The sequence below is a fragment of the Tenebrio molitor genome, chromosome 6, assembly GCF_963966145.1.
Source record: "Tenebrio molitor chromosome 6, icTenMoli1.1, whole genome shotgun sequence".
In the NCBI taxonomy this organism is placed as follows: domain Eukaryota; kingdom Metazoa; phylum Arthropoda; class Insecta; order Coleoptera; family Tenebrionidae; genus Tenebrio; species Tenebrio molitor.
Window position 1 is genome coordinate 21639683 of NC_091051.1, and position 26313 is coordinate 21665995.

General features: G+C 40.4%; 1 protein-coding gene and 1 long non-coding RNA gene across 3 annotated transcripts; one reads left to right on the plus strand and one right to left on the minus strand.

The window, feature by feature from the left end:
* Window positions 1–787: 787 nt before the first annotated feature.
* Window positions 788–24348, minus strand: LOC138133408 (uncharacterized). 2 transcript variants are annotated; one of them, XR_011160355.1, is made up of 3 exons: window positions 23045–24348; window positions 22217–22559; window positions 788–7004 (listed from the first exon to the last, which is right to left on the minus strand). XR_011160355.1 is itself a non-coding variant. In XM_069051313.1 (3 exons), the coding sequence occupies exon 3, from the start codon at window positions 5975–5977 to the stop codon at window positions 5519–5521; it is 459 nt and encodes a 152-aa protein (XP_068907414.1). In that variant the 5' UTR covers window positions 5978–6994; window positions 22217–22559; window positions 23045–24338; the 3' UTR covers window positions 793–5518. The 2 variants fall into 2 exon arrangements, 1 of the variants encoding a protein (XP_068907414.1); XM_069051313.1 differs by having other exon boundaries at window positions 793–6994; window positions 23045–24338.
* On the plus strand, window positions 16732–18103 carry LOC138133578 (uncharacterized). Its single transcript, XR_011160421.1, has 4 exons — window positions 16732–16869; window positions 16926–17699; window positions 17757–17858; window positions 17963–18103. It is a non-coding gene; the product is annotated as an uncharacterized lncRNA (long non-coding RNA).
* Window positions 24349–26313: the final 1965 nt, after the last annotated feature.

Consider the following 26313-nt stretch of genomic DNA (forward strand, 5'->3'; position numbering starts at 1 on the left):
GATAGTTCGTAGTGCTAGTGGCGTCATGAAAAGCCTGATTTACACTACTTCGCCAAATTGTAGTTTTGTGCGGTGGGGAGGCATACAACGAGACCATGGAAGCTTGAAAATTTCGGCTGCGTGCATTAAACTGGACCATAAGCGCCCTTTACCCAATAGGAAACAATCCCGATACGTTCCCCACCTGCAGCAGGTCAGCTCCTTTTTTGCTAGTAAGTTTTTGTAATAACAAACAGATAAGGAGCAGATAAAATTAAACATCTCACGAAACAACACATCTTTTGAATTCACGGCCCTTTGGCAATCGTTTCAATTTACAAAAAAAAACAACGGTCCTTCGAAACAACTTCAACTACATCATACGTAACAGTATACATATGTAGTCAAAAGGCGATAACTGCAAATTAAATACAAGACCTTTCGTCATAGAAAATACCTAACAAAAATTGTAGATATATAGAAAAGTAACAAAGCAAAGTGGAAAAAGAATTGGTAGAGAACGCACAAAAAATTTATGCCAACATCATTTTCAGTTCCGTAGAAATAAAATGTGAGTGAGAGTGAATAAACATTTCAAACTATAGTTATTTATTTAACGAGTTCGTGTGTAATTTGGGCTTTTTTTGGCATGAGTGGGCCAGTTTAAAACTCGAGTGAAACGAGTTTTAAAGGTCCACGAGTGCCAAAAAAAGCGCAATTACACAAGAACGAGTTGAATACAACGTTTTTTTGTTCGACGAGCCCCCCAAAGGCTCCAAATGGTCGAAAATCTTTAACATTAGCTTGACGTTTCGTTTTGACGAGTTGTCAAATTCATCAAAATCCGTTCACACAGGAGAAAATTCTCAAATTCTGACAGTGTCGAACAAAAAAATAATTAAAAAGGTTTTGGGAAAATGAAACAAAAGTACAACAATTCTTAGGTTTAGGTATCTACAGAAATGCATGTGTGCAATAATTAGGTTTTAGAATAATGTAAATTTGTTTCAGTTCACTTCTCTTTATTTTCTTGTTGCACAATTATCTGTAACGACAACAAAACAGACGATGGAAAATAATAAATAACAAACAAAACTTAAAACTACCTATGGGGGCCACATTGCCTTCCCCGCTTGACGCTCGAAGTGCTCATTCTTCTCCCGTCAACAACTTAATACAAGTATGGAATCACGCTGCGTCCCTCTTGGTTCCCCAACACTTAACAACAACAAAACAGAGGATAGAAAGTAATAAATAACAAACAAAACTTAAACCTACCTATGGAGGCCACATGGCCTTTCCCGCTTGACGCTCGAAGTGCCCATTCTTCTCCCGTCAACAACTTAACAACAGGTATGGGACGAGGCAACGTCTCGCTTGGTTTCCCGACCATTAACAATAATAACAAAACAGAGGAGGGAAAGTAATATATAACAAACAAAACTTAAAACTACCTATGGGGGCCACACAGCCTTCCCCGCTTGACGCTTGAAGTGCCCATTCTTCTCCCGTCAACAACTTAATACAAGTATGGAATCACGCTGCGTCCCACTTGGTTCCCCAACACTTAACAACAAAACAGAGGATAGAAAATAATAAATAACAAAAAAACTTAAAACTACCTATGGGGGCCACATGGCCTTTCCCGCTTGACGCTCGAAGTGCTCATTCTTCTCCCCTTAACAACTTAACACAAGTATGTGACGACGCAGCGTCTCGCTTGGTTCCCCGACACTTAACAACAACAAAACAGAGGATAGAAAACAATAAATAACAAACAAAACTTAAAACTACATATGGGAGCCACATGGCCTTCCCCGCGAATTATCTGCCGTTGTCAGTGATTATCGCCTTATCCGAAACGGACAACAACGTCATCTTCCAATAGTCGCAGCGGGTAGAGGTCTCTATCCACTTCGTGAACAGGTCGGTTACGAGGAGAATGAAACGATTTCCCCGCCATGTCTCCAGATACGATCACATGATGTCGCAGACGATCGTCACAAATACCCCTTGGGCTGTCTTGGTCGTTGCAGGGCGTCTGGCTGGTTAGAACGTCTCTTGTACTGAGCACATAGCATACGTCCTAATGTTCCTCTCGATCGTAAGCTAGTAGTAACTTTCGGCTACGCTTCGGTGTGTTTCTTCGGCCCTAGGATTACCTACCAGTGGAAAGATCGCTGGTGCCGATGTGCAAGGCTCAATTATGCGGTCCGCCCGCATCTTCTCGAGCTTTTTGGAGATGGTTGCCCTCTTCGTCCAAGTAACGGCCGGATCCGGAACGCAGTTTCCTTTTTAAAGCGGATGGTGTCCCGTACCGTGGATGGGGTTGACGGTGTCGGCTTATTATTGAAAATGGGGCGAACTGAGGGAATTTTCACAGCTCATTCAACTGCTGTTGCACTTCTTGATCCTTAGGATGACCAGCGGCACGGGCTCGATTTTCGGGCCTTCGATGAAGGTAACCTGGCAACGGTTGCTTTGTCAGAGCTCCCGTTTTTCAGGGCGATTGTTTTTTTTTTTTTCACTTCGGCGTTGGAGTTTTGTTAGCTATTTTTCGTTTCCAGGATCGGCGGCCCTTGACGACGGTGAATTCGTTGCCTTGAATGCATACGACTCTTCTACTTGGGGCAGCAGGTGGAATGCTTTCACTATTGGGGTTAGCTGCTGGTGGGTAGCTTGAGTAGCGAGGAGGCGTGTCTAAAATGCCACGTTTTTAAAAAGTTGAGATATCGAGAATATCTGGGTCAAAGTCGTGAGAATCGGAATATGTTGGCTCGGATCGAGCCTCAATTAATACGTCTACTGTGTCCGAAAGCTCGAGTAAAATTGGGCTGTTACGGTTTGCCCTTTGACTACCCTAGACCTAGTTCTTGGAGTTGAATAGCAGTGACTGAAGCGCCAGAGCAAAATTTGCGGTGAGTGGTAACATGAAATGAGTGTTAATTGACCCACTTATCTATTGTCACGGCTGTGGTTTCTAAGTTCTGAAGAGTTGGGATAATGTGGCATTCTTCGGCGAATGAAGATACCTTCTCTAAAATCGTAGGTGCGGTCGTTCGAAACACTTTGAAACCCTGAATTTTGGGGTCGGCGACCTTAACCTTAACGTACATATTGGTCTCTCTGACCAAAATCGTCGGGGTTGTGATTGTCTGCTAAGGTTTCCAGGTCGTTGCGGGTGTCTCGCAGACCGCGTGCATCAAAAAATGATATCTGCAGCGACCTTACTCTTCTCTCATGCGCTGTTATTAGAGGTTGAAGAGAAGGTAGAGGATGATGGCGACCACCTATGAGAGGATTTCATCGGTGTTATTCGACGTTTCATCGTGACGAGTGGACTTTTCCCATCGCTGGGTTGGGTGATGGTCGGTCGAGGACTTCGTCGTGGTTTTAACCGCTGCGGCGGGTTGTTTGACAGGGGCGATGGATGAGGCGGGTTCCCTAGTGGGGGCAGGTTTATTCTGAGACTTTCGTGCTGCTGGCCGTGGTGTTTTCTTCCCCTGGTACCTGGGGCACCCGCGGTACCATTTTGTCGCTATTTCTCTGGTGGTTTTCACAGCACTTCATGCACGTCGGGAGCGTGTGGTGATGGTGAAATCTCTGGCAGCGACAGCGGTGAAATTGTGTCGACGTCCCCTCGACTGGGGTCGAGAGGTGACACACAGCCCTCAGTGTGCCCCTTGTCCTTTCGGACCTCGTCGAAGACCAGTAGCAGGGCCTTTTTTCCTTCTGGAGGTCACTTTGCTCGCTGTTGAGATTCGGCCTAAGGCGCGAGGGGAGGTGGGGCGCTTGCGGTACTTACCTTTAGCCTCCGTGAAAGGCTCCTCTTCCATCACAATCTCCTATGTGAATGGCGTGTCTGGACGAGGGCATCGATTTTGGTTGTCTCGATTGGGGCTGGTGACTGGGATGGCGCGGTCGTTTTGACTTGCTAGAGGTCCCCTTGATCGGTGCCAGGCCATGATCCTCCAGGTAGGATGTCACATTGTAGATGGATCGTCCTGGGGACTGTCCTGATGGTCTCTTGCTCGAGGAGAGCGAACGATTGGAACGACACGCTCTTCTCCTCGAGGACCAGATTCAACGGTCTGGGTCTGGGATCGTGGTGGAGGAGGGGCGCTTGCGGCGCTTACGTTTTGTCTCCGTAAAAGGGAACTTCCATTGGAGTCTTGGATGTGGATGGGGTGACCTAGCCTGGACTGACGAATGGTCAACGTGTGATGAGTAGCACCGAACTCTTTTCGGGGGTCAACGTCGATCATTCAGCGGCGGAACTAGGTATCGAGTGCGTCGATAGCGTCCTGCAGGTATGCTGTGGCCATTCTTGTCTGCTTTAATTCAGCGATTGTCGTCGGCGTACATGGCAAGCATCGTGTTGAGGACTTCGAGTATGTTTGCTCTGAAAGAGCGATTATCTAGGAAGAAGCTGTGCCATCGCCAATATAGCGACTGAACGACAGAACCCCAATGTCAAGTGGTGCCGAAAGTGACTCACAGAGGCGTATTTAGTGACGCGTAATAGCTGAATCTGAGTTGGAATCCGAACTGTTCGCCCGGGATGATGTTCTTCGGAGACGTTCCCAGCCTGGAATGTATTAATTTAAAAACGACGATGCCTGCCTCCAGCCACTCGGCAGCTTGCTCCAATTCGTCGTCGCTAAAAGTTCTTGGGAGATTACCAAAATTCGTGTTTAGGTGTTCGGAGAATTTTAAGCAATTGATTTTCGCATAACGAATGAACTTCGGTTGGTTTGCCTCGTTACCGATATGCGTCAAAACACGGCTGTAATCTGAAGAAAGTTCGTTGACGGCAGTCATCCTAATTTGGTGACGAAAATTCTAGGAGGGTTCGCCCGTCCGGGTTGGTCGCGCGGACCTGTGCACGACAGTACCAACCGCTATGATCGACAGGCGATCGTTGTCGATTTCGAGGAGTTCGTCGTCGAGTAATCGACTGTGGGTCGGTCTCTTCGGTGGATTTAGTATCCCGGTATCTTGGGATCCTTGATATGGACACGTGGACTACGTCCAAGCTGCGGCAATTAGCGAATTCTTTGAGTTATTCGATCTTGCCAGACAGTCTGTTCGCATTCCAGAACGCCAGGGAGAGGGATTTTGGGAAAATTCTTCCTTCTCCTTCCATCATTCATTCGGGGTGAAGGACGTGACCAACTGCTGGACGGTTTCTGTGTTATTTCTCGAGCCATTTATGGAAGAGTTGGAGTTGTGGCCGCGGGCTTCTTGGACGCTGTTGCGTGAGCGAAGCTTTTGGTGAACGTGGTTGTCTGGCAGGAGCAGGGACTGGTTGCCTTGAAAGGGCCGCGGTGGAGACGGACCCCGATTTTGATTTGCGTTCACGTTCGCGTTCGGCAGCGTTTTCCGTAGGGATTTTTTTGCCTAGGCACCCTCTGGGGAACCTGGGGCATCCACGGTAATTCACGGTATGTGCGCTACCGCAATTGGCGAACTTTGCTGGGTCTTCTTTGGTCTTTTTGCAAACCTGTGTCGCGTGCGCGTGGCTCCCGCCGCATTTCACTTACATCGGCTGTGCGTAACAATTCCGCTGCGAGTTGTGGAACCTCTGGAAGCAGTGGCATTGGGCTGTGATCCTCTTTTTGTGGGGCAGGTCAACCGCGATTACGAGGTGGCAGACCGACCTCAGTTCTAAAATTTTCCCCTGATCCTTTGACACCTCGACGAGGACCAGCGGGAGAAGTTTTTTGATCCTGATTGAAATCATCCTGGTCACTTTGAGCGGCGCCAGTCCCTGACCCACCAGGTCAGACTTCATATCGTCGAAACCGATCTCCACGGGTACCGTTCTCAGCACGGCTCTGAGAGCTTTTTCCTCAGGGAAAGCGAACGAGTGGCACGGCACTCGTCTCTCCCCCAGGAGATGCGTCAGCGCCCGGAAGTCGTCGGCGGTTACCGGGATGGCCCGGATGCCGTCAATGCACTGTTTGGCTTTTGAGAAGTTTATTCGCTTCACGTTCATTGTGGTGAAAATTCCCGTCCACTTTGTCGCGTCGCAAATTATGATGGGCGGGATTCTACCCTCTACCGGGGAAACCCCCGGAACAAACGTTCACTGCCGCTTTTTTGGCGGGCGCATTGTTAATCGGCTGGGCCTGAGGGGCCGGGGCGGTAGCCTTCTTGGTTTTCTTGAGGCCCTCCACTGATGGGGACCCCTGGCTGGGACCAGACTCAACAGTCTGGCCCTCTGGGAGCAAAGCAGAAGTAGGGCGTTTCCGACGATTACCTCTAGCTTCAGTGAGGGACTCTTCTGGTTCAGCTGGTTCAGGCTCGACTTCCTCCTCCATCGGGTTCTCCGAGATGGAAGGTTCGGCCTGAGAGTGGGCTGGTGAAACTGGGGCAGGGGAATCTGCAGGCGAGATGTCCATTTCACGCTGTCCCTCCTAGAGCAGGACGATTCGGGCGTCTGCGAGAAGTTTCGGAGCGCCAGGACTTCCTGTCTGAGGCGCGATTTTTCGAGGGGTTTGACTGAGTTTCTAGGGGAGTTTTCTTGCCTAGGTGTCCTCTGGGGAATCCTCGGTAGCTCGCTGTGTGAGGACCGCCACAGTTTACGCATTTGGCCGCGGCATCTCGGGTCTTTTTACAGGCCTGGCTCTCACAGCACTTCGCACACATTGGTTGTGCGTGGCAGTTCCGCTGCAAGTGGTGGAACCGCTGGCAACGATGGCATTGGGTGGGGGTCCCTTTCTTGCAGGGCCGCTCGACGTAGATGAGGAGGTGGCAAACCGTCCTCAGTTCTCCGAGATGAAAGGTTCGGCTGAGGGACCTGGGACTGGTGAGTCGGGGGGCGAGATGCCGGTCACGTGCTGTCCCTCCTCGAGGATGACGATTCGAGCGTCGGCGATGGCGAGTCGCTCGTAGGACTCCTGTCGCTCCTTTTGGAGGGTCTGGACTTCGTGTCTGAGGACCGTCACCTCGTCGCACAGACGACAGACGTCCCCAGGTGAAAATTCGATTTTTTGTTGTGCCATCATAACTCCTGAAATACTCTAGGAATTAATTAGCAAAAAAGCCGGGCTCCCGGCCCAAATCCGGCGAAAGCCGGACTTGGCGCAACAAGCGTAAATCTTGACGACCAAGGACTGAACACTAATCCAGTGTGGTCGATCATTACCTCCTAAAGAACTTACCTACGCCACGTTCAGAGTCGGCTTTTTATCTGGCTAATTTTCACAGATAGTACGTGCTATTACAGTTTAGACTTGCAAAAGTGTTGGTAGGACATTCCTACGTTATTGTATTTTGTGCTTTTCGTCAAAAACCCATTAATGTGAGTGTCGTTCACGACCAGAACCTATCTTAACTTATTCAACAGACCTGGACCTTAAATGATAATTAAAGAACGTTACATGGCGCTGCGACAGTGAATGAAATAAGTGATCAAGTAATAGTTATTTATGTATTAAGGGCATAATCAGGAGATTATGGCACGAGGGAATGTTTAAAGCCCGAGGAACGAGGGCTTTTAAATTCCTGAGGGCCATAATCGACAATTATGCCCGTGGTACATACAACGTTTTATTCTATTTTATAATTTCTAAAAGATTCCAACAAATATTTAGTATTCCTTAAAGGAAATCAACTAAAAGTTGTGTCCATGCAAATTTAGTTAGCTATTTTGATGTTGTTAGGGTTACTGTGTATATAATGTATGATTTTCTTTAATCAAATAATGTTTGATACCATTGTTTTAATAATTAAACCAACCGTTGCTTGGCAGATTTTTGACAAATCAGGGCCATAAAGGCCAATTTATGCCCTCATTTGGGGGCGTATAAAGACGACAATATAATTCATGTATCACGTGATCATGAATGATCCAATGAAAACGCGTAAAAATCCTTAGTTGCATGGCTATCACAGCGATTATAAAAAACAAAAAAATTATTTTCTTATTTACTTTCGTCGTTACGATTTTTGATTGAAATAAATTTGTCAATTTGACAAATAAATGAATAATTTTGTATTTCATTCATTATATTGTCTCATCGAATATAACACGTGGTATGATTAATCATCGATGATATTAAATTCGTGAAATTGAAGCCGGACATTTCACTCGTCCTTCGGACACGTGAAATCTCCAGCACAATTTCACTCATAATATCATGGATAATAAGCATACCACTTGTTATATTATAGCTGATTATTGACCAAAATAGAATAAAATAAATAAACAATAAATAAATACATATGCGGTTTACAATCGATCATCGATAAATGTAGGATTTGCGGAACTGAAGGGGAAACCATTGAACACATCATTTCTTCTTGCACCGTTTTGGCTCAAAGCGAATATAAAAAACGTCATGATATATTCGCAAAAATTATACACATGAATTTAGCAGTTAAATTCAATTTATTAAAGGATACACAACCACATTACATTTATAAACCAGAAAGTTGTTTAGAAAATGACAATTACAAATTATATTTTGATCGCACAGTTTTAACTGACATTCACATTCAGCATAACAGACCAGACATTATTATTTTAAATAAACAACAAAAGCAAGCATATCTTTTAGATATAGCTGTTCCAAATTCACACAATATAACACAGACATATAATACAAAAATTAATAAATATTTAGAACTATCCGTTGCTATGAGAAATCTTTGGTGTTTAGAAAAAATTTCGATTTTACCATTTATAATTTCAACAACAGGAATAGTACCGCAATCTCTTTTTAAAAATTTAAAAATTTTGGACTTAGAGAACACATTGGTGGTTGAAATTCAAAAAGGTATATTATTATACTCATGTCACATCGTGAGGAAATTCCTTAACATTGACACAGAACATAAAACACAAAAAAGTCAAAATGTGGAGGCGAAACGCCGGTAATTATGTTGATAAGCACTGCACTATTACTTGATAGTATTATCCGTAATAGTGTATGTACTCCGGCAAAATTGCCGTGCCGCCGGGTGGAGGTGGGATACGAAAAATACTAAATAAAGTGAAAAACCAAGTGAAGGGAAAGTGGAAATGGCAACTAACGCAGTACCCAGACTTCATTTAAACAATGGGGAAAATCGGACAGAACAATGGGCAGAATGGCTAAGCAGTTTCAAAATTTATCTGATTGCTTCAGAAGTTAATAAAAAAAGCGAAGAAATTAAAATCGCACAACTACTGCACTTCGCAGGTCCGGAAATACAGAAAATTCACAGCACATTCACATTCACCCGAGAAGAAGAAAACAAATTAGAAGAAGTCATAAAAAAATTCAATGCACATTTCACACCGCGGAAAAATTTAACGTTTGAGCGGTATAAATTTTTCACGATGCGACAAGCGGAAAAAATGACTATGGAGCGATTCATCACAGACTTGAGAAGACAAGCAAAGGTTTGTAGCTTTGGGGATCTACACGATGAACTCATCAAGTTAATGTTAATTAATATGCGGTGCAAACAATGGGGAAATTAGACAGGGTCTCCTTCAGGAGGAAGAAGCAGACCTGCAGAAAGTAATAAAGACCTGCAACATTATTGAGGAATCGAAGACCCAAGCGACGCGGATGAATAGCCAAGCACCAAGTTAGGCCACCACCCCCATAGACAAAATCACGACCAAGTCCAGCTCAAATTCTCCAGGAAAGCGAGACCAAGCCAACAGACAACGAGGACAATTTCAAGGAAGCAAAGGGAGGACGACAGATCAAAATCGCTCCAACAGCAGCTCCCGAGGTAACAAATACATCTCTAATTGTACTCGTTGTGGGGCAAGTCATACAATAAATAAATGTCCGGCATTCAATAAAACTTGCGGCAAATGCAAACAATTAAACCATTTCGCGAATTGCTGCAGAAGCCAGAGTCAAATTAATTCTGTAAATCCGGACAACAATAATTTAGACAATAATGGTGAAGACTTGTTCATAGGCACAATTAATAATCGTGTTAGCAATTCTTTTAAAAACAATTACGCCTGGACCTCAGAGTTGACAATTTATAACAAAATAATTTCCTTCCAAATTGGCACTGGGGCTGTGGCCAATATTATGTCGATAAACAATTTTACTGAATTATCATTACCGTTTGTATTAATTGAGTCATCTAAAGCTATGCTGAAATCATACACGGGAGATGTTTTGCCCATAATACGAACTTGCAAATTAATATGTAAATATAATGAAGTTAATCACGAAATAATCTTTTATGTCGTTAATGATGTCACAGAGTCACTGCTAGGACTCAAAACGTGCGTCGAACTGAGAATAATAACCAGAAATGAACCAAAAAATTTTAAAGAAACAAATTTACTTTCTGTACATCAGGTAGAAAGGTCAGAAAACATCGATTATCAAAATATAATTCAAACATTTAGAGGTGTTCTCGGGTATTGATCGTATTGACCCACCTTATAAAATAAAAATTGATGATAATGCGACACCAGTCATTTCGCCGATTAGGAAAGTTCCATTTGCTGTACTAAATAAATTAAAAGAAACATTGTCTAATTTAAAAAAACTGAAAATTATTGAAAGAGTTCACGGCCCACACCCCTTAGTCATTGTTAAAAAAGACGACGATTCATTACGCATTTGTTTAGATCCACTTCATTTAAATAAAGTCATTAAAAGAGAGCATTGTAAATTATTGACATTCGAGGTAATCACGGCAAAATTAGGAGGTGCGCAAATATTTTCGAAACTGGATGCTAGCCAAGCTTTTTATCAAATCCCTTTAGATGAGTCCAGTAGCGATCTTTGCACGGTAGGAACGCCCATCGATATAAATTTTTGCGACTTCCATATGGAGTGAAATGTGCTCCAGAAGTTTTTAATGAACGTTTTCGTCAAATTTTCGAAAATATTGTAATTTACATAGACGATATCATAATTTGGGGTAAATCTAAAAGTGACCATGATAAAACACTAAACAAAGTTTTGGATATAGCAAAAAATTATAACATAAAATTCAATTTAAAAAAATGTAAACCTGGGGCAACCGAAAAAAATTTTTTCTATTTTGCACCTACGAGTATAACACAGTCAGTATAACACTCAAACGGGTTTCGAAAAGGAGGTCTTTTCGATACGGGTTTCAGGAACATTTACTTAAATTTTTAATGTTGGCAGTGACTCATAGTGAGTTGTTGCTACGTGATCACTGCACTTCAAGACACTTTAAATTCCAAACTTACAATTGTTCTATTTATCAGCGTTACCAACCCTATTTGCCAAATATAATTTTTCTAGCATTGTTTTAAAAAAAAATTTAATTTAAGGCGCACAATAGAAAAAATATTGTATTATACTCGTTTTATAAGCCATTTTGTCGCACTTGTTTGCTTTATATAAATTACTATTATGGGTCGTATTTTAAGCAACAACGGGGTCGGCCTCGATCCCAACCGGCTGAAAGCAATTGAAGAGTTTCCGGAACCATCTGGGAAAAAAGATGTCCAGCGGCTGCTGGGTGTCGTAAATTATATGAGTAAATAGGGGCTATTCTGGAAGAGGTCCGATAAATTTATCGGAGGGTTAAAATACTCGATTTTATCGGAGCGTTAAATGCACAACTTTAAATTTCTATTCTGTAACTCGAATTTATCGGAGACCGGTAAAATACCAAGTTTTAAGCCATGTACGTTAAATCAGTTGTGAACACGCCACATTTGTAGGCCGTTCATCCCGCAGTAGATACAACATTTTGGTATGTTTTTAAAACTATTTGTTCAATGTTTATACATGTCTTAAAATTGCAGAGCGATATTTCTTACCGGTCTCCTATTCCAAAAAAGAAAAAAACAGGGACACTCGAGCACATAACACAACAACACGAGGAATGTTTACGTAGCTTAAACAGTCCAACCTGACGTTAGCTCAGTCAGTGTTAGAATTAGCAACAAAGCTTAAAAGAAAGAGGCCAGTTAGCGCTGCTCTACAATTTAAGTTTTAAATTTAAGGTATTTCTTTTATAAATATTTTTTTTTGTAATAGTTTGTAACATATTTTTATAAAAAATGTCTATTAACAGTAAATGTTATCTAATTTCTCTCCCTACATTGAACCAATCCTGATTATGGGCCAAAATGTGCTACACTACAGTTAAAATTTTGATGTATTGATGTCCTTAAATAAAATAAAAGTATGTAAAATGAACATGTAGGTAATTTAATTATCAAAATATGTATTAACAATACGTTGGCGAATTTGATTTCCAACATTGAACCACTGTTGATGATTAACATTAACTGGTAAGTCATTATTGTCAGGTCGAATGTTCAGTGCTCCATCATCAGGTAGAGGAACATTATGATCTCGACACATGTTGTGTAAAACAGCACAACTGTAAATAATTTTTGCTGCTCTCAGGATCATAATGTAGAGCTCTGTGACCATGTGTGTAGCGAAATCGTGCCTTTAACATGCCATTGACGTGTTCAATTGTTGTCCTAATTTTAGACAAAGCTTTGTTATATCTTGCTTCTCTAGAATTTGGGGCAACTTGACCAAATGGTGTAAGCAGCCACGGTTCCAAAGGATAACCACTGTCACCTATTAAATAATTTAATTCGTTATTCCGAACATACACTTCTTGTAATGCTGGCTTTATCTGGGACATCATCCAAATAGTCGCATTTATGTACTGACCCAGGAAATCGAGCATTTATATTAATTATTTTCCTATCAGCATCACAAATGATCTGTGTGTTGATTGAATAATAGTTTTTCGGCAATAATATACTGCCCCTGGATGTACAGGATGTTCAGCTGGTGGTGCAACTATTCTTATTTGCGTACAATCCATCACACCAAATAGATCTGGGAAACGTTCTTCAACGTGAAGAAAACCTTGTTTTTTATTTTGCCTCGCCTGTGGACTATTTGGAAATTTTATCCACTGATGCATTAAGTGCGTCACTATGCAGTTGGAGACTTCTGTTATGCATCTGCTGACACTTGGTTGACTGAGTGCGAAAGAGTAGCCATGTCCAACTCCAAGCTGATAACTTCCATAGCCAAAAAAGTGTAGAGCAGTCAAGACTCTTAAGTGAACTGGAATCGCTGTTGTTCGTTGGGCATGTATGGGGCCTCAAATTTTCAACTAAATCCAAGCAACATCGTTTGTTTAATCTAAATAGTTTCAAAAACATGCGATTTGGCAGACTAAATGGGTTACTAGTATCCCTCAGTTGTCGCTGCATCATCCGTGCTTCATTTCCAAATAATTGTTATTTTAATCACTTGCAGTTAAAATAATTGACTTGTTTTACCTTCGTAAACGATCACGTTGCTGTTCAACAATTCCCAAATAAATTAAGCCGTCTAATGCCATAGTGCCCAAAGATACCACAAATTATTTGACACAAAACTAAATACAACTAATAAATGAGTAAAACTACTTTAATACAAGTAACAGAATAATGATGGGTTATCCGTTTACCGCTCTTTTAATTTTATCGGTTGGTCTGGCCTCACCGATAAAATTTTCTCCTTAAAAGTCAGATTTTACGGACTTGCGTTAGAATTTTAACGCACCTACGAGATACAGAATAGCATTTTCGTTTTAAGACATCCTTAAAATTTTAAAGCAGCGTTATTTTTATCGGGCCTCTTACAGAATAGCCCCTAATATGTCCCAAACTATTCAGAGGAAACGAAACCGTTACGCGACTTATTGAAAAAAGATGTACTTTTCAAATGGTAGGAACATGATAAAACAGCTTTCCGAAAAATTAAAAGCATTTTGACAAACAGTCCTATTTTAAGATTCTTTGACCCAACGAAAAAAATTGTCGTGTCGGTCGATGCCAACTAAAAAAAAAGGATTAGGTGCATGTTTACTACAAGATAATTTACCGGTACAGATAGTCAAATTAATCAGCCACAAATTACAGAAGAATTACTAGCGATATGGTTTGGTCTTACAAAATTTCATGAATTCGTATTCGCAAGAAAAGTAACGGTCGAAACAGATCATAAACTTTTAGTACCATTGTTTAAAAAACCTCTAAATAAAACGCCCGCGCGGTTACAGCGCATCATGTACATGTTAGCGCTACAAAGGTACAATTTCAACGTAATTTACAAACCCGGAAAAGAATTAATAGTAGCAGACGCCTTGTCTAGAGCTTGTACACAAACGTCAGGTAATGATGATCTAGACATAAATGACGAGATTTGTGTTGTCACACAACCCAATATTTCCGACGAATATTGGGAAAAAATTAGAGAATACACCAAAAACGACGACGAATTGCAAAAATTATCAAATGTTTTCTTACAGGGGTGGCCCCTCAATAAAAAAATTCTGCATAATTCGGCCAGACCATATGTAAAATTTAAGAGCGAATTAACTGTAGAAAACGGGATTATTTTTAAGTCAAATCGATGTATAATTTCCACAAAGTTAAGGAAAACTATCTTGGAGAAAATTCATTATAGTCACTCATAGTTATTTGTATCACAAGGCTAAATAGAAAATGTTATTTTGCAAGTCCAAGCACGGTTTATGGAGCAGAGGCGCCAGCCGAGGCGGCACTAGTGCGAGCACTTGCAAAACATTTTCTAGCCGTGTAATACACAAAATTTTTTCGGCCGACAATTTATTTAAAGCAAAATATAAACAAATGTTTCTACTTTGCGTTCGTACTGATGCTATTACGATACTGTTTTGCGTATCGTAATAGGAAAAGGCGTGATATAATAATAATACTAAAAATAGTGAAATTTAATTTTTTAATTTTGACGGATACTGTGGTGTCGCGGCAGACCGCAGACGTGACCTTGGGTGGAATCCTTCAACTTTAACGGTTTTAAATTTTAAATTTTTTTTTTTCATTGAAAAGGTGGCAAAGTAGAAAAAATACTGTATGACATCTCGTTTATAAGGCATTTTATCCCACTTAATCCTTTAGGGCACTCCTCGCTACGCTCGTCGTGCTCTAAAACCGTGCGTGCGATAAAATGCTTCTTATAAGACTCGTATCATAATATACTATTGTTAAAAAATTACCCAATGGGGAATTTATTTTTCTTTCATTGGCAACATAAAGGATCCAAGAAGCGACAGTCACGACCAAAGTCAATCAATTCCCCAAATATTCAAAACTGTCGTCGTCCTCTTGGTTATTTATTACTAAGACGTCGCTTGGTACCCCCTCGACCTCTACTACTATACACAATGTATAGCTTGCGATAAAGGATACAAATTTGCCCGACATCAATATTTTACACTTAAAAAATTGTACAAAAATTCCACATGACATCGACATTTTGTGCTGCCAACCTAAAATCTTTCATTAAAAATTCCTGTTTCGATTTTCTTGCCTGTAAGGCATTCACGATCTTTTTGGGACCGAGTTGGCTATGATCATCTAGTGATTTTGTTGGCAGTACATCGGTGATAACTAAATTCCCTAAAGGAAATTGACACTTTTTGTGTTAGGTTAGGTTGCTTTCAGTTTAGGGTTATATTTTCTGAACAGGTACATTGTTGCCGGATCTCTTAAATCTGGTCTGTCCTTTTTGAATTAAATTAATTTGTTTAATAGAAATTGTTTATCGTAATGAGATTATTTTGGCAATTTTGACTGTTCCTTTGACGGAGATTTAAATTATTTTTACACACTTAATACCTAAATCATTTAGTTTCTTACGAATATTAAAATAATAAATCTGGCAATGCGGTGGCAAGAAAATGTCGAACAGACACTGACAGAAAAAAAAAATTCCATCCATTGCATCACTGAGTCAGTTAGTCCAACATGAAAAGAAAAAATCATAGCCAACTCGGTCCCAAAAAGATCGTAAATGCCTAATAGGCAGGGAAACGCTAGTTTCCAGACGATTTAGACGAATGAAACATCAGTGTTTTTAGACGGAGGCCGAAAAAACCATTAAACTACCTGAGGAGTCTGTGTTTTGGTCGACCATTCGCAACGAAATCAAACAAATAATAGACACTTGTTCCCTATGTCAAAAATATCCGTCATCGCAAACATCAGAACCTTTAATAACACATGAAATTCCGGCTATTCCGTGGTATAAAGTCGGATGCGACATATTTGAGATACGGGGTATTCATTATTTAATTGCCGTTGACTATTACTCCAAATATGTTGAAGTAGAAAAATTAAACACAATCACTAGTTGTAACGTAATTAACATCTTCAAAAAAATATTCTCGCGATTTGGCGTGCCGAGATTTTTAGTTAGCGATGGAGGAACTCAATTTACTGCCGATCAATTGATCAATTCCAACAGTTCGCACGACAGTAGAAATTTGAACACGTTATTACGTCACCGACGTATAGTCAGTCAGGGCCTGAAAACTGCTTATGGAACGTGGGTAGCCTATCCAAATTAGTTAGGGCCCACGTTTACTAGATGGCGCTAATCAAAAATGGTCTGGTCAAATGCTTTTTGCAATCTACTTTATCGACTTGACGATTCATCAAATTTTGAAATTTGAAAACGTCAGTGTTTTACATATTAGTATTTTCCGCGTGCCGCATATCGTTTCCGCAGTTATCCGGTTGTTGTGTGTGTTTTCACTCTCTACTTGTGTGTGGTAAGCAGGTAAGTAAACACTATATCCTCAATTAAATGTTTATTTCTAATACTAAACATTGACACTAAACATTGAAGTAATTTTCAGAAATGGGCAAGAGAAAATGTATTGTTTTGGGTTGCGAACAGAAGGAAAACTTACACCGATTTCCAAAGGACAGAGAACGGCAAATTAAGTGGGTGGCTGCTATAAACGACGAAAGCCTGTTGGTTTTATCAGCAGCCCAAATTAATGAAAAAAGTATCTGCTCCCAACATTTTGAAGCAAAATATCTGTTGGGGAAAAGAATTTGCCTTACCGGCGTACCAACAATTAATTTGCCAGGTAAGAATATTGAGAATATAAGGTCAAGTTCGACGTGCTAATTTTGATTTCTTTAGATCTGGTTTCCGTTGAGAGTACTGTACAGGGTGATTCAAGTTTTACCGCTCGCACGATTAACCCTATTAAAAAATTAGTAAAAATCACATTCCCTTCATATAAGGCTTCAAACGTGTGTAATCAATTTTCCTGTATCACTTCATTCAGAGCCATAAAATTAAAAAGAAGATTTTGAGCAAAAAATAATAGTTACAAAAACTCATAGTTAAATTTTGCACTTTAATATCAAATTCCATTTATTTTAAAAACCGGTAACACTTTCATGATTTCAATGACAGAAAATTTTTCCTAAATGTTTGAAAGGACTCTCAGTGAAAAATGATGTAAATTAATGTAGCGGTTATTGAATTAAAACGAAATATTTACTCGTTCCATTAAAAAAATTGAAAATTTTACAGAATGTTCTCTAGCGATACACAATCATTTTTGAGAATTTTAAATCGATTAGAAGTGGGTGTTTTCGCTCGGACGGTAAAACTTGACTCACCCTGTACGTGTAGGTATGGATCCAACTGTTGGGGCCAGTTTATAGAAAGATAATTAAATATTTAATTCAAATTAAATTTTAAGGCGCGATTAACCCATGACTCCGAAACTTCCATTGGTTTAATCTAACCTCGTGTTCAGTTAATCACGTATTTAATTAGGATTAACTCAATTTCACTTTTGTAAACTGGCCCATGGTATTGATTATTTTCCAGCAACATCGAAAAAACGAGTGCGTTCTCCAGATGGGCTTGATGAAGGGGAAAACAGGAAAAAATCCCTTCGCAGTAAGTTATAGGTCACCAAAAACTGAAATTATTGTTTACTGATTTTTTGTTTTTTAGCGGAACATCAAATATGCTACGATGATGATGGTGTAGGTGTAACTCCACTTCCTCCCTGTGATGTTACAATTACACCAAGAGTGCAACGCACAAATAAAAAACGTAAGGAATTACTTAATTTATTAGTCATTAGTATTATTAATTTCTTTCTTATGTATATACTTATAAGCTTAATATGTCTTATTTATAAATGTGATTTATTGCAGGACCTATTCTGACCTTAGCAGGAGTGAGAAGGCAAGGTCAGCTTACTCCTAAAGAGAAAATTCTTTACAAAGAAGTGATAAGAATGCGAAAGCGGCTGTCTGTAAAGAAAAGGTTAAAGTATGCCAAAAATTCTATTATGACCGGGCACTGGGAAGGAGTAGATAAGTTAGATCCTGTAACTGTTAATTTTTTTAAATCACAATTACGGAATTTAGATAAAAACAAATATAAACGAACATTTTCTTTAGACGACAAAATTTTAGCTTTAGCAATTTTCAAAAAAAGTCCCAAGACATACAGATTCTTGTCTAACTTGTTTACTCTTCCCAGTGCTGAAACTATCAGGAAAGTAGTCAGGCACATTCCTATTAAAGCGGGCATTTGCAAATTCTTGCTCAATATTATAAAAATTAAAGTAAACAAAATGAAAAATAGAAGAGAAAAATGTTGCATTTTATTGTTTGATGAAATGGCAATAAAACCAAATTTACAGTTTAACAAATATGAAGATATTGTTGAAGGATTTGCAGATGACGGCATTAATAGGAACTGCAAAGTGGCCGATCATGTGGCAGTATGGATGCTTAAAAGTGTAACCACGTCACCATCATGGAAACAACCAATTGCTTACACATTTTCCAAAGGCCCAGAATCATGGCCAAGTATTATGAACATGTATAAAAATTTAGTGAGAGAATGTGAAGCAATTGGTCTCCATATTGTGGCATCTGTGTGTGATCAAGGAGTCACAAATTCGAAGGCCATCAAGCAGTTAATTTTAGAAACAAAAGAAGTGGCTTTAAGAAAAGGTGAAGTGGAACGTTATGATGTTATAAAGATTGGGAAATCCATCGTTATTCCATTATTCGATCCACCTCACCTTTTAAAATGCATTCGAAATAACTTACTAACAAAAAATCTAAAATTTGTGCTTGATGGTCAAGAACGAGTGGCAAAATGGTCGCACATAGAGGATGCATATTTTATAGACAGAAGTAGTGGAAACCTGCGAGCTATGCCTAAACTCACAGATCTCCACGTGGTTCCAAACAAAATAAAAAAAATGAGTGTGGCCAAGGCTTCACAGGTTTTTAGTACTTCTGTGGCATCCATAATGTCACTGATGAGTCGCAGTGGTTCTATCAGTGTTTGTGGTCGAAGACAAATGTCTCGAGAGGGCGAAGACACTGCAGTATTATTGCAGTTCTTTGACAAATTGTTTGACAGTGTCAATGGGGGCATTGGAGGGAAAATAAAGAAATTATTAAGGCAGAGGACTACAACCCAAGGTTGTAGTCCTCAGGAACGTTATTGGGATCGGGCTTTGACCGTAATACGAAGCATGTCTTTTATTAAAGTCAAAGCCGCAGATCGATCCCATCCTGAGGTACTACAAAATTGGCAGCTGACTTTGAACGGATTTAAACTCCTGCGATTGCATTTGACTAAATTTGGTTTTTCAAAATTTTCCGCACGAGTTTTTAATCAGGATGCATTAGAAAATTTTTTTGGACAGGTTCGTCAGCATGGGGTTCGAAACATCAACCCAACGGTTGCTGCTTTTGGGCCCTATTATAAAAGTCTTCTAATTAATAATTTCAATAGGTTCCACTCCAAATATGCCAACTGTGAGGCCGATGAGTCCACAGGCCTCCTTGTCACTTTGAAACAATTTGTTTCCCAAGTGCCTTCACCACAAGGGAATCCTCTCGAAATTAACTTGTCTGATGTACCACAGCACTTGATAGATTCACGACATGATAGTTTCAGGCCCTTACAGAATTATGTAATGAATTACTTTGCAGGATATATCGCAAAATTTGTCATGAAAGAGACAAGATCTTGCGATATATGTGCAAGTAATATATTACACACAGGTACTCCTGATCAGCAACATGCTATAATAGTATCCAAAGATACTGGCAACAAACTGAATTATTGCAATGTTAATTTTGTGACAGAAATTGCACGATTTACAAATTATATTGAATATATCATTCCGCAATACTCAGCTCGTTGTAATATTTCTGATATATTATATCATTGTGCTGATCAGATAGGCTTTTTCCTTTTCTTTGTAGACTGTCCACATAAAGAAAATATACAAAAAAAAATTAAAACCTTGCTAATTAAATTCTTACTTTTTCATTATTTTAAAAATTGCACTCAAATAATGAATGGGGTCGTTGCAGCGCCAGAGCATCCTGATGCTATCCAGATTTTAGCTTTGGATGTATTTAGAAAAAATCGGAAGTACCCGCAACGGCCTCATTAATTGTAATTAACGTAGTGTTTGTATAGTTTTTGTATAAATTTTTATTTTGTATAATAACAGTTTTTGTAAAGAATTTCATTAATGTCATCGGAAACCGACTTACTGCGGAATCAGGCGATTCAAAATCAAAGAAACTCCTTTTCGAGAGGATTTCCCTTTCTATTCGACGTGAAAACGCTGCAAGCAGTCGGGGCACTTTTCCAGACTCCGCATTATTATCGGAAATTTTTGTATTGTAAAAAAAAAAAATTCTTATGTATAGATACATATGTATGTACATACTTAAGTTGATTAATTTATATGTTTTTGTAAATATTTTTATTTTATGTATATATTTAGTACATTATGTAAAATATAGTGTATTTGATTGGTATTTTTTTTATTTATTTACAAACCATAAAAATTCAAATAAGCCTGCGACAAAATAAAACATTTCAAATTTCCCGCGCGAATTAGTTTGCCCACGTTTGGTAGGTGGCGCTAACATTGCCCTTTTTTTAAGGTACTATATCTTTAGAAGGTAGCGCCATTCCGCTCCACAATTTTTTGCCTGGAAATTAAAAGAGAGGACATTATTGGTAAATCCCGTAAGTGTGACAAAGATAGAAGTATACACAATTTTAAGGGATGTTTGTATCGAGTCAGACAGATTCTATCTTTGTCACACTCACAGGATTTATCGATAATGCCATCTCTTTTAATTTCCAGTCAAAAAATTGTGGAGCGGAATGGCGCTACCTTCTAAAGATATAGTACCTTACCTTTTTTAAAACACGGCAGATTGCGTTCTATAGAGAGTTGTTCTGTGTAGTCAGTCTAATGGTAAGTATGAGCAAACGGCACATACAAACTGTGAAGAAAATGATTAAAAAAGTCATTGAGGACAATAAGGATTTATATCTGGCCCTTTTACAATACCGTAATACACCTATATTCGGAAACAACTATCCAAGTGAGATTTTAATATCTCGAGCTACAAGAAACCCGTTGTTACCGACTAAAATAGACAAGTTAAAGCCGCACTTAATCGACGAACAGAGTTACAATCAATTCATAAGATCAAACTTACAGAAACAAACCAGTTACTATAATCGGAAAAAAGGTGTCAAAGAACTTTCGGTACTACAACCAAATTCATAAGTATGGGTTCTGTTAAAAGCCAAATCAATCTGGGAGCCAGATGTAATTCTCGAAAAAGTAGGTGATAGACGTAAAATTTATGTACATACATCCGAAATAGAATATTCTTACGACCCTCTTCTCTGAAAGGAAATAATAATCAGAACACCTGTAACAAAAAGCAGGTAACTTGGTCAAAAAATGTAATTTCAGAAAGGAGGGGAGGAAAAGGAGATGAAAGTACAATTAGTGCTAGTTTAGATCCAACATGTTTTTCAACAATTTGTAATAAAACTAATTGTAATAATAGTGTAGGAAAAAGTGTTATGAAAAACAGTTTCACAGAAGATAGTGCTCGACAAGTGACAGAAGAACCAAAGACAAAAGTGTCAGTGGCGGGACCAGTGCGTGAAAACAACACGGCACAAACTCGTAGCGGGCGATCAGTGCGCAAGCCCACTAGATACGAATAGGTTAATCATTTTAAAATATACACATAAGGTAGGTAGTCATCATTTGTTATTTTATTTAAAGGGGGAAGATGTAGAGTAGGTAGTTTTAAGTAAGGACGATCCTTCTTGTAAGGGCCTGTTAGAGGCGGACGCCAGTTGTAGGTCCGACTCGACTGAGTAAAGTTCTTGGTAATAAATCGTACACGACCAGAACCTGTCTTAACTTATTCAACAGACCTGGACGTTAAATGATAATTAAAGAACGTTACATCGGGTATGACTACTAGTACACACGTCTCGGGCCAGCCGTCAGGCCTTGTTCTTTAGGAGGTAATGGGTCGATACAACAAAATGCAAAACTCGAACTCTCTCCTTGCTGTTTGGTCTGTTTTGGTATTGACGCTTACTTATACTAGGGCTGCGCCAGTTTGGGTGGGTTCGGCGTCTTCTTGGCCGTCCGTTTTGGTTTCGGGAAATTGGGGCATACGTGGGATGGTAGCACTGAGCTTCGACGTCTTGCTTGATCTCTGCGGGATCGATGTCTATACGGAATTGCCGTAAAAATCATGTAGAAACGCTGGGATTATTTGTCGTCCTCGAGAAAGCGCATCAGTACCGTAAAGTCAACCATGTCTACGGGCTGCCACGGATGCCGTCCTTGCACTGTTTCGCCTTTGAGAAGTTGATATTCTTCGCGGTCATTTTGCGGCGTTTCGCAAGATCACGGGAGGGATCTTTGTTTTTCGACGGCTGGGGTTGAAAGAATGAATGAACTGTCTGACTTTTACGGGGTGCGAGTCCAAGACTCATCTTTCCCCAATCTAATAATAGGCACCTACACATGGTATGGCTATGGTAGGGATGTGGTAGGGATATTAACATCAGACTATAGTCTATTTTTCCTGGTAGGCGGTTGCGCGCGCCATTTACAAAATCCTGCAACGAAATGCGACCTGCCTATTGGTTACTCTATTCCACGCATTGTTAAATTGTTACTGAAAGTATGGAATCAAATCGAATAACCGATAACGATAACAGTCATATTTTGGTAACAGTTATTCGCTGGAACTGTTACAGTGTTGGAACAGTTCCAAAGTAACAGTTATGTTATTTTTGTCCCATCTCTACTCCAGTTGCGAACCCAGCATTTTGATAGCACGGTTAGGGGTTGTGGGGAACACAAAAACATGGGGGAAACGCTCAATAAATAAAAATATAAAAATAGAAACATTTACCAGTTTGGTGCCATTCACCTGGTGCTCTGAGAGGTTGCCTGGGACCAGATTCGACGGTCAGGTCCTCTGGGGTTATGGCTGAGGTGGGGCGCTTACTTTTAGGCTCCACTTCCTCCTCTATCGGATCAACCGATGTGGGATGGGTGGCCTGGACAGGGGCTTCGGGTCTGGCTGGCAACAGGGGCGGCTCGATCACCAGGATATGCTGGCTCTCCTCGAGCAGCATGATTCGGGCGTCCGCGTCTGCGAAGGGTTGGAGTTGTTGGACATCCTGCCTTAGAACTCCTCTGAGCGCCGCGAGCTCGGCGCACACTCGTTTCAGTACCACAAAGCACTGGGTCTTTTAGGCCTACAGTACAGATTTTAATCTCAGTGAAGCCGCAAAAACGGCTTGGGAGATCTGAGAATTTACGAAACGATTTTAGAACACGTGGTAACGTCCAAACTGGGTGACTGTCCATAGGATAAAGTACAGTGACTTTATTAAAGGTGTCCACGAAAGACACAATTTACAGTAAAAGTAGCTTCATCACTGCGTTGCATACAAAATTACGATTCGATTGAGGTATGGATGAACGCCGTTAGTTCACTTTTTGATGAAAAAAATAAGGAAATTACGACCACACTAAAAAATATTTCTTGTCAGGTGCAGAGGGTGTTGAACTTGAACTGCTGAGCTGCTGACCGTGCTGACCACAGAAACAGAACACATGTGCGGTGCTGACTGCTGATCCGTCGGTGGGCGGGCTGGCGGGCATTATGAATTTCTATCCTTGCGCAGGGGCCATGACTAATTCTTGCTGATCCACTCTCGACAACTTCTAGCCTTGCGCAGGGGCCATGACTATTCTTTTCTATCCTGACGACAAATTGCCCCGGTGGGGGCCAGGGGCAAAGTCTCGGTGGGGCCAGGGGCAAATGTAAAACAGGTAATTGACGGCAAAGGATCTCAATCAATCTTTAATTTTTCAAACATTCAAACGCATTGTAAAGCAAACAAGAATCGCAAAAATAAGGGCTAATTATAATTAAATAGGAAAAATATCGTTCATACAGTATGGAGAACTGTAACTTCGCACATTTAATATATACAGGGTTATTCACGAGTGGGGTACTTCTGAATTTTTTTTCCCGCAACCAATACTCCCAATGGCAGTAACTACAGGTAGAGGTTGTTTTTGTAAGAAGTCGGTACACGCCATATAGTTGCGCAGTAAACCAACGTTGGTTCGCTCGTACCTACCCAGTGACGTGGGAAATAAAGGGTCTCTATTGGGGGCCACACACACAGAGGGAAGAGTCAAGATTTGAGAGTCAGTTAAAACTCCGTGTGTGTGAAGAAGAATGTGGCACGCGCATTCAAGTCAGTTGGGATCAAGACTGTCTTGATTTTTGGCGTGCACAAGCACATTCAAACCCGCGCGGGGATAAATACTGTGTGTGGCGAAAAGTCGCTGCATGCTTCGGTTAAAATTCAGTGGCGGCCGTATTTTGTCTGATTTACGAAATATGTCTCGTGAATACAATACAGGGGCACGTCACTGTTATCAGACAAATTTCCTTTTTGGTCACTATCACAATGAACGTTTGCTGTTTGCTGCACAACTGACGGGGAAGCAGCAGTGGCAGGAATGTGTGTGTACTCACAGAGAGTACAGGTTTAACTTAGGACAAGCGTGTACACTTTTAACTGCACATTCTTCCCTCTGTGTGTGTGGCCGGCTTTAAAATGATTGTCTAGTGAAGCCAAAGAGTATAGAATAATAGGGAGGGGACATACGGCCGGTCGAGTGAAGCCGCCTTAATGCGCATGTCTGCTATTAGTACGCCCCAAGAAAGTGAATAAAATCAGTTGCGTTGTGATATTTAATGTGGTTTTCTAGTTTGTCATACTCGGAATACATTTGTGATGCAAAAAAAATTATAGTGTTTTATTTTCCTGCAGTTTTATTGTTAATTCCCATCTCAAGTAGTGTTAACTGGGGCGTACCTCACGGGTTGCATAAAATTGCGCCCGTTTCCTTGTCCCTCACCGCTTCAATTTACCGCGCCCATAAGCTAGCTTATGTCCCCTCCCTATTATTCTATACTCCTTGAGTGAAGCCAGCCTTGGAAAAAAAAATTACTGTTCCGCTTTTTTGAAACCGATGCCAAATTCTAGTTCGTTTTCACGGTCGCTTCTGACAGTCAGTCGAGTTTTCGTTCCTTATATTCGTTTTATCCCAGTTAATCACATATTATTAGGTGTCCAATAAGTTCTGAGCGTTTTTGTGGTATTCTGTTTCAGGATATAAAATAAATGTAAAGTCAATTGGTAATTTTTGTTAGTTTTTTAAAAGATGAAGTACACTTGCCCATAAACAATTTGACGTTTCTCATTTAAATAATTTTCAATTGGTTACATTCTGGTAATTGGTTGTTTATCATGGAAAAAAACGAAATCGTACTTTAATGTTATATGAATTTAAATGTGGACATTCAGCGGCAGCAGCCACAAGAAATACATATATGCAGAATTGAAGGTGCGGGGACGGTAAAAGAGTCTACTTGTCGGCGATGGTTTGCGAAATTTCGGACTGGGGAGGAAGGTCTTAGAGATAAAAATCGTTCGGGACGACCGTTAGCTTATAATCTTGAAGGCTTCCGACAAACCATTGAAGGCAATCCAAGGACTAGTGTTCGGAGATTGGCAACAGAACTCCTGGTGTCAAAATCCACCATTTGGAATCATCTTCATCGTATTGGAAAAGCGAACAGAAGGGCCCGGAAAATTCCCAGAGAATTAACGGCTGAACAGAAGCAACGACGTATCGACCTGTGTCGTCAATTACGCCAAAATGCCCTTGATGGACGATTTTATCGGCGAATCATTACATGCGACGAAAAATGGATCTTTTTTTAAAACCCAGATCATGCTAATCAATGGATTACACCTGGTCAACCTGCTCTACCAGTACCAAAAAAAATTCTTTTGGGAAAAAGGTTATGTTAAGTGTTTGGTGGAATTCAGAAGGAATGGTTCACTTTGAAATGATTCCAAATGGTCGTAGCATTACCGCCGCACTTTATTGTCAACAATTGGACCGAGTTCAAGAATCTCTGCGTCTCAATTATCCTGCATTGGTTAACAGAAACCAGGTAGTGTTTTTGCAAAATAACGCAAAACCGCATACCGCACTGTTAACAAGGGCAAAGCTGGATGAATTAGGGTGGGAAGTTCTATCCCATCCACCCTATAGTCCAGACCTTGCGCCATCAGATTATCATTT